This window comes from Charadrius vociferus, unplaced genomic scaffold (assembly GCF_000708025.1).
Source record: "Charadrius vociferus isolate BGI_N301 unplaced genomic scaffold, ASM70802v2 scaffold266, whole genome shotgun sequence".
Taxonomy (NCBI): domain Eukaryota; kingdom Metazoa; phylum Chordata; class Aves; order Charadriiformes; family Charadriidae; genus Charadrius; species Charadrius vociferus.
Window position 1 is genome coordinate 1,284,845 of NW_009649114.1, and position 9,093 is coordinate 1,293,937.

Sequence of the window (9,093 nt, forward strand, 5' to 3'; positions counted from 1 at the left end):
GGGGTGTATGTGTGGGTTTTTTCCTCCTCCCCCCGGGGATGAAGCGAGTCGCCGGGTCAGGGTCTGTCTCCTCGGCCCCGGGGGCTTCCAGCCGGCTCCTGGCCCTGTGCCCCGCGGTGGGGTTTGGGGGCAGCAGCAGGGACAGACTTTGCCCACGCTCGGTTGCCCTTGGTGGGTCCAAGAGTGGGGCATCCCCTTATCGCCGAGGGATCGGCTACACGTGGCGCTGGCTCTAAGTGTCTGACTTATTTAAGCATGTTGTAGTTGTCCTGAAAGGCTTTGCGAGTCCAGGGTTTGCACGGACACTGTGGGTGTAAGTCACGGCTCTGAAGAGGTTACAGGTGTTTGTTCCGCGGTGTTTAGTCACGAGAGGAGAGTCGTAACCCTCGGCTGAGTTCCCAGCTCCTGCTTGTTGGCTGACCTTGGGCAAATTACTTTTTCTCTATGTGCTCAAACTGCACATCTGCTGATTTCATACAGCAATTGAGTGCTCTTAGGGATCCGAAAAACTATAGGAATAGAAATGCAACATGAAGCTTGAAAATGATGTTGACCTTGTCTTGCAGTATGCTTCACTGAAGGCCAAAGTCAGGTCTCCATTTTCTTGCAGTAGCTAATCTGGGATGATGACACCACTGTTGACGTGCATTTTGCAAAAATGCCTTGGATTGACAAGGCACTGACACCTGTAACGGGTATCTACAAAGTCTGTTAGTAATGGAGCATGCCCCCAGGGTACACATTTCCCCTTAGCACCGCTCTGCAAGGTAGGGCGTCACGATTGCCCCCACTTAGATGGGAAACGGAGGACGAGAGCATGCCAGCAACTCCCCCAAGGTTGCATGAGAAGTCTGCAGCAGAGCAGGAGACCCTGCTCAGATCTCCTTAGTCCCAAGCCAGCAGCTTAACCACCGGACCTTCCTGCCCTCTGGTTGTGCTTTTCTTCATGGTGTTAGTTCAACAGAACTACTCACTCTGAATTTGCAAGATACGTGCTAAATGAGGCTCCTGAGCTTAGGAGTTTATAGTTTAATTGAGTTTTCCTGGGGGCATACTGAAGGGATGGTGACCTCCTGAGCTGCTCTGTAAGGAGACCTTGTTGGAAAATCAGGTTTTAAGACTTTCTGGAAGAAGTAAACAGAAGTGTTTGGTAGCCAGAGGGGGGAAGGCTTTTCTAGCCTCTGAAGCTCATAGCGAGAGGAGATGAGAGTGAGAGAAGCAGAGATCAGAAAGAGATCATAAAATTGATGTGGAGGAAGGAGTGGAATTGGGTGCTGCCTTGAAGGTGATGGTTCAGAACATGAATTTGTGTTGTGGTGAAAACTCGAAGCCTGAAGGTTGAGGTTGGCCCAAACACCTTTCTTACCTCATATGTGAGCAGCACTGGTCTCTGCTCATCGTGACTCGTTGGTGCAGAGTTGTACTGGGGACAGACTGTGGGCAGCACTGCAAACGGCCCTGAGCAACGTGGCATCTTGCTCTTAGCAGTTTTTGAACGATGTGGGGATTATTTCTCCTTAAGGGGAAGAGCCTTTATATCACATCCAGACTGCTTCTCAAAAATCCCCTTTCCCAGCTCTCAGGACCCTGGAGAAGCACTGATAACAAGGACTGGCTTAACGGGTTTGCAGCTCTGCAGAAATCTCAGGGACTCAGTCACTTACTCTGGAAAAGGTTCATAAGGGACTTTGGCATAGGTTTTCTTTCTCTTGGAAACTCACCTTCTGCATTAAATGTAGAAAGATCCTGCCGCCTTGGGTGGTTTAGGTGTCGCAGGAGCAGGATGCGACCTCCAGGCTGCCCTTGCGCAGGGGCAGGGACGGTGCTCCCAATGCCATGAGCCACAGCATAGCCCGGGGGGTTCGATGTGTTGAATCGTGGGAGACCAACCACCTTGTGGAGACCTCACAGCTCTAACCTGGAGATATTCTGATTTTTCTCACCTGTTTCGAAACGTGTGTTTGTGTCCTCAAGGGCCCCGTGAGCTGACCCCAGACGGTCTGTCTGCGATGCCTTCTGGAGGTGTGGCTGAGCTCGGGCAGACCTGCCTCAACTGGCTGTGAAGGCGCTCGTTCAGGCACCGATAGCCAATGTAACCGCAGCAGCGTGGTTGCTGGTGAGTGCTCACCACAGCCCCGAGCACTTTGGCAGCAGGCACTCTTCATAGCTGTCTTGTTATCTGTTCCCAAAGCAGTTCGCCTTAATCCAGCCGGTGTGTGGCAGGTTGCGCTTGTACCAACATTTGCAGCGTGGAGAAACCAGGACCCTCTCTTGGATCTCAATTCACTCCTAGTTGTAAGCCACAAGTCACCCTCTCTGCCATCTAGCAGCACGTACCTGCCCTCTGGCGTAGGCGGAAGAGGGATGAAGTGTTTCATTGTGTATTTTTAGCTTAATAAACTCCTCAGAGAAGTTTGCTTCTGGGGGGAATCTAGCTTTTTGCAGCCTGTTGGCGTCCTGCATAGGAAAGCGGTTAGCATGTGTTTTTTCAGCAACAGACTAAAAACCAAAGGCCACTGACTAGTTTTGATGTTTTCTTTCTAATCATAGAATCAGAGAGTGGTTTATGTTGGAAGGGACGTTAAAGCCCACCCAGTGCCACCCCCTGCCCTGGGCAGGGCCACCTCCCCCCAGCCCAGGTTGCTCCGAGCCCCATCCAACCTGGCCTTGAACACCTCCAGGGATGGGGCCGCCACAGCTTCGCGGGGCAACCTGCGCCGGGGGCTCACCACCCTCACAGGGAAATATTTCTTCCTAATATCTAATCTAAATCTACCTTTTTCCAGTTTGAAGCCATTCCCCCTCATCCTATCACTCCATGCCCTTGTAACAAGTTGTTCCCCAGCTCTCCTGGAGCCCCTTTAGGGACTGCACGGTCCATTTTATTCAAAGGTTGAGGTTTTCTTGTTTATTCTTAAAAATTTGGAAATAACCTGGGTGGCGTTCCCTTGCAGATGAATGAAGACTTCCCCAGCCTCAGGGGCCCCAGCTGAGCTCTTGCAGAGGCTCCTGACCCAGCCGAGCCAAGGGCTTTGTGCGGGCAGAGGACGTGAGTCAACAAATGGTCTCTGTGAGTTGCCAGGAGCTGCCACCCTCCTTCACCAGCTCTTCCTTGCTGGAGAACTTCGCCAGTGCTCTGCAACGCAGCATGCCACCATCCCTTCTGCCGGGGCACGGCAGCGAGAGGGCGTCCGGCCACCCAGAAGGCTCCGGCCATCTCCTTGCAGGCAACACCAGCCACCCTGAAGGCAGCCCAGTCCCCCTGCCCGGTGCAAAGGGGGAAGACACAAAACCCCACGTTGCTGTCTGTGAGGCTCACCTCAGGCTGCCCAACTTCTGCAGCAGCCTCTCCCAGGACTTCATTCCCACCCTGGAGGAGATTGAGGAGTTCCTACGGGAGAAGGCTGAATTCCTCAAAGACGAAGCAAGCGAGCTTCGCCCAGCTGGAGGGAAGGTCGAGATCAAATCTGAGATCGGCTTCGGGAGCTTTGGGGCACAGCCTGTCTCCGGTGTAGTTAAAGAAGATGTCTCAAACGCTGCTCAGCCTGGAGGGACAGCTGATGGTAGTGACCAGGCAGTGGCCGCTGGGAGCATTCCTGTTGTCCTCCAACTCCAGCCTCTCCAGATGGACGGTGGCAGCCCGCTAGCGCAGAGTGCCACAGGCGGTGTCAGGGTGGCCCAGCTGGTTATCAGCTTGCAGGGCCAAAACCTGTCCCTCCTCCCTCAGGTCCAGCCCCCCGTCACCATCATGGACCAAAAGTATGTCAAAATCGCCCCCCTGCCAGTCGCCGTGAGGCCAGGGGTGCCGGGGGATGTGCAAGAGGTGGAGGCAACCCCCAAGTATCAGAAAGCCCCCCCTTCCCTCGTCCGCGTCCATAAGTGCTCGCACCCGGGCTGCGGCAAGATGTACACCAAGAGTTCCCACCTCAAGGCTCACTTTCGTCGGCACACGGGCGAGAAACCCTACACTTGTGCTTGGCCCAACTGTGGCTGGCGGTAAGTGGGAGCCGCAGGACTCGGTGCGGGTGGGTGTCCCCATCGCTTGCCAAGGTGCAGGAGAGCTCTCGGCTAGTGAAAATCCAGGATAAAATCGCAAGTTTTCTTTCCTGAGTGAACTATAGGGGAGAGCTGGGAAGAGGCCTGGAGGAGTAAAGTTTGTTGAGCACTTTGGGTGGTTTTCACTCAGTCCAAAACTGCTGAAAACCTCCCGCTGGGGAAGCGTAGCTGACGCTCTCCCAAACACACCGAATCCCCCTTGAAGTGGATGCCTGAACACCCTCTGGCAATACAGCTTTTCCAAGTGATGTTGTAATTTTACAAGCTTTCTCTGTCTGGTTTGGGACAATTTCTGCAGCTGGGCTACAAAAATGGCTTTTCCCATTAATGTTTGTCCCAGGAAACAGGAATCTCAGTGCTTCCTCAGGAGCCAGTGCTCAGTTCTGTGTTTGTTTAGCAACCCTTTGCTTTCTCTCGCTGTTTGCCTGCCCTGGCTGCTTGTATCCCTCAGACACCCGCGGGCCTGTAGCGTATCTCCGTGTTGCATTTGCTTCTGTTTGCTCTGCACATGATGGTGGTTGTCATTTTCTTTCATCTGTGTTCCCTAAATTAACCCTGCTTTTTAATCCTGCTGCACTTCTCTTGATTCTTTTTCTGCTGTGGTGTTCTCTTCCCGGTCCCGCGTAGCTGTCCCGGGGGGCAGGATGCTCAGTACAGCCCTTGGCAAGAAGGGCTAATCCTCCTCAGGTCTTGCGTAGAACTATTCATCAGCGGATCTCGAGGCACATCACAAAGAAAACTGGTGCTGGCAGCACTGAGCTTTCCTGGTTTCTTATGCAATGCTTTGGCAGACACTGGCTGCCTCGTTTCCCCGGATGGTGTGTTACGGCTTCTGTCTCGGGGTGGTGAAACTCTGGAAGGTGTGAGACTAGATCTCCATTTTGGGACTCCCTCTTGCCAAGCCGGTGGCCCTTTGCCATCAGCAATTGTCCCTCCGTTTCACCTGTAACCGCAGTACACGTTTATAGGCCATCGGCTGCTTTTCCACTACTGCCGAACCCTCTGCACCTGATGCTCAGAGCCTGGCACTGAGGCAGGGGACAACAGCAACCACACAAGCGACACTTTTCCTTTGGGAAGGAGGGAAGGGATGGTGCCAGCCCGTACGATAGCGTCCTGCAGGCTGTCCGCGGCGTGGCTGTGCTCTGCTTCTCTTGCTGCCCTGCCCTCCCCCCCGGGGGAGCCGTCATCCTCACCTCGGGGGTGATGTACTGGGCTGCGGCTGGGCTTCTCCGGGCCGTGCTCCCTTTTCTGCATGTGGCCCTAACTGTAAATATATGTCCCATTTCTCCCGGCCCTGCTTTCTATGAGGAGCTGAGACCTTGGAACTCACTTCTCGCGATAAAGCTGGAAAAGAAGCCAGTGGTTTGCACGGAAGACCCGAGGATGGCCTTGGGACGCGTTTTGTTTTCGCAGAGCCTTTTGTGAGCAGCCGCAGTATTCACCGTACCAGGTGTGAGCTTGAAATCCTATCGCTGGCAGTCTGGGGTTACATCTGAAGCTCCTCGCTTTGTGCTTCTTTGCGTGGGCATGTCTCAGCCAGATGGAAAAACCCTTCCGTTCTAATACTCCTGCCATCTGTGTTGGCTCCTTAGAGGCAGAGTAAATCCCGTCCAGTCCTCTCCGGCACTCCCCCAACACTGGGATGTGCAAAGCATGCTGAACTCGCACCAGCTCCCAGGCCCTGTCGAGACCTTTGAGGTGGCACTCATAAAACTGCTGCGGACCAACCGCGTGTGTGCTGGGTCTGGATCTGTGTGTGCCAGCTGGAAAAAAGGGTGCAGGGGAGTTAACTGGGGACATGCGTGTGGTTCAAGGGACTTTCCAGGCTGTTCAGCTGATTGCTGCAGGTGTGGGAATTACAGAGGGAAGCAGTCTGAACACCGGGTATTCCTGCAGTCCTTGTTACTGCGTCCTCAGAACAGCAGTTAACTTGCTTCGGCGTGGAAACCTCTGCTGCTGTGCTCCAGGCTGGGCGCGTTTGCTTTTCCTCCCTTTTGCTGAGTGTTGAAACCGGCTCACAGGCTGCTTCTCCCTCCCCAGCTCCCAGTCCAGCCCAGGCTGACAGTGAAAACCCTCTGCCATTCTGAGAAACAAGGGGATGCTCAGAGTTTGCAGGGAGAGCTCATGCTCTCAGGAAAAACAAGCCTTCTCTCAACAGCGATGCTCTTGGCTGGATGTGGGAGTTACAGTAAAGCCTTTCCACCCGGGCTCCTGAACAGTGTCCTTTAGTCACTGCCAGCTGATGCCCCAAAAAAGCAATTTCTGTCAGCATCTGCCCTTGGGGCTGTCAGCTCCCAAAAGGTTTAAGCAGGTCTGAAATGAAGGAAGTAGGTGGACAGTGTCCTTTAAGAGCAGTGGAAAGAAATGAAGATCTCAATAGGTGAATTATATTCCTCTTTCCTATCTCTCAGTCACCCTGCAGAGGGGTTTATTTCTTTCCATTCCTCCAGCAGGAGCCTGGGGTACCCGAGCCCCACTGGTAGGTTGGATGGAGCTGAGCAGAAGTGACCTGTCTGGGGTCACCCCAAGAGGCCGTGGCAGAGACAGCCCGCAGCCTCCCTCATGCCGGGGTCCTCGTGCTCCCTGTCCTGTGTAGCAGCGAGGGCTGGATCCACCATTCTTCCCTTCTCCTGCAGGTTCTCCCGGTCGGATGAGCTCTCCCGTCACAAGCGCTCCCACTCCGGTGTCAAGCCGTACCAGTGTGCCGCCTGCGAGAAGAAGTTTGCCCGCAGTGACCATTTAGCCAAACACGCGAAGATCCACCGGGGTCAGCCGTACAGCCAGCGGACACTTCAGGGCGGCAGCAGAAGTTAAGTCTTTGCTGCTCATCCTTGCGAGGCTGAGTCCAGGAGGCCCCATGGCCAAGGAAACAGAAGGCAAAAACCACTACGCTGACGAAGAGGGGGAAATGACTCTCTAATAGGAGATGCGCTGTTATACCTCTGTCCAAAGATGACCTATATTCACGGCCTGTTTCTGGTACTACTGTCCCTCTCTTAAATATATGTGATGGAAATCTAAGTTAATTCAGGGAGAGTGTGTGTGTAGGGACGTGGGGCCAGGGAAGAGGAGAGCTTTACAAGGTCCCTTTGCAGAGCCTGTGGGTGTCACCTGCCTGCTGCAGCGTGACCGGCAAGAACTGGCTTACAGCTCTCCATCCCTGCCGTGGGGCATAGAATCACAGAATGGTTTGGGTTGGAAGGGACCTTGAAGACCACCCAGTGCCACCCCCTGCCCTGGGCAGGGCCACCTCCCCCCAGCCCAGGTTGCTCCAAGCCCCGTCCAACCTGGCCTTGAACACCTCCAGGGATGGGGCAGCGACAGCTTCTCGGGGCACCCTGCGCCAGGGGCTCACCACCCGCACAGGGAAAAACTTCTTCCTAATATCTCATCTGAATCTCCCGTCTTTCAGTGTAAAACCTTCCCCCCTCGTCCCATCGCTTCCCTCCTGGATCAAGAGTTCCCTCCCCAGCTCTCCTGGAGCCCCTTTAGGCACTGGAAGGGGCTCTGAGGTCTCCCCCTTTTTGCCTTCTCTTCCCCAGGCTGAACCCCCCCAACTCTCCCAGCCTGTCCTCCCAGCAGAGGGGCTCCAGCCCTCCCAGCATCTCCGTGCCCTCCTCTGGCCCCGCTCCACCAGGTCCATGTCTCTCCTACGTTGGGGGCTCCAGCGCTGGATGCAGCATCCCCTGGGCCACTACAGCTGTGAATCACACCAGCATCCTAACGCTCCGGGTCAGCAGCGTTTCGGAGACAGCCAGCGAGGGTTTGTTCTGGCTGGACTCGCTCAGAAACCCGTGTGCGTGAGCGCGTCTGGCGGGGCGGAATCCAGGCAGAACCAGGTGTGTGTGCTGCGCAGCACCCGCGGGGGCTCAAGGCAGACGTTGGGGATGGCTTTTCCGGTTGTGTTGTCCCTAACTCTGCTTTTCTCTGTTGGTGTTTTTTCTCCTGATCGGCACTGGGCACACCGGTGCCCTTGGGGAGCGTGACGTTGCGGCTACGGTTTGAGGGGGGCGGGAAATGCATCTATTCAGGTCGCTCAATGGCGTTGAAAGGGCATCAGGAGAAATGTAAGCAGCACCAGCAAAGTTCTTGTTCACGTGCCAGCATGAAAGAACATCGGTATGGAAAGACACCAGTGTGTACAGACCCACAGAAGAGCTCTACGCTCCGGTCGGGGGCAGCAGTGCAGCTCACGGGTTGCTGACGTCCTTTTTGTATTTGACTTCTGGTTAATTAAAGGCCAACTCCTTGCTGCTGTGCCAACTCCCCAGGATTTTGCAAACATCTGGGAGGGAATTAGGTGCTTGTACAAACAAAGAATAAGCGTCAGGAGTTTGAGCTAGGCAGTGTGCCCTTTCTACATGGCTTTGCCAGCACGTCTCAAGCTGATATTTAGCGCCCGCAGGCTCTTTTCAACTCAGGTGTGCTCGTGCCATTCTGCTGTTACCCCAATCCTCTTCCAGAGTAGGACTTCACGCACTTGTCTCAAGCTGCCCTTGAGCTGGCTTTAGTGAGGAGTGTTGGGTTGTACTCAAAATAAGGACAGGGAAATGAGCTAAACTCTTTTCCCTGCCCTGTGGAGGGCATGTTCGTACAGCAAAGAGGTTGTTTTCTGGTTCCCGCAGCCCTTTTCAGGTGATAACTCTGGGGAAGGAAAAAGCCGGACTGGTGGGGATGGATATGGTGTCCTGCTCTAAGGGTTGGTACAAGCACCTCTGGACAAGACACCAAACTTCTGTGTGAGAAAGACAAGCTTGTAAACCAGTCCATCCCAGTACAGCATGGTGTGGCTGGAGATGTTTGCTGTTGGTGGCTGCTCCTTCCTCAGGGCACTGACCGGAGCTCTTCCAGCATCACTGAGAAGCTACCTCAGCGTGACTTCAGGGAAAAAAGGAGCAAGGGAGCTGAAAATCCTTGATTTATTCCTAGTTTAGAATATTTAGGGGTGCTTATGCTGCCCCTGAAGGAGATGCTGCTGCTGCGGAGCCTGAAGACAGATGGGGTAGGGCACTTTCCACCACTGAGGTTCTCTGG

At 54.4% G+C, this 9,093-nt stretch overlaps 1 protein-coding gene across 1 annotated transcript; it reads left to right on the top strand.

Annotated features, from left to right (window-relative positions):
- The first annotated feature begins 3,148 nt into the window (after positions 1–3,148).
- LOC104289346 (Krueppel-like factor 15) lies at positions 3,149–6,873 on the top strand. Its single transcript, XM_009888282.1, has 2 exons — positions 3,149–3,996; positions 6,696–6,873. The coding sequence occupies exons 1-2, from the start codon at positions 3,149–3,151 to the stop codon at positions 6,871–6,873; spliced, it is 1,026 nt and encodes a 341-aa protein (XP_009886584.1).
- The last annotated feature ends 2,220 nt before the right edge of the window (positions 6,874–9,093 follow it).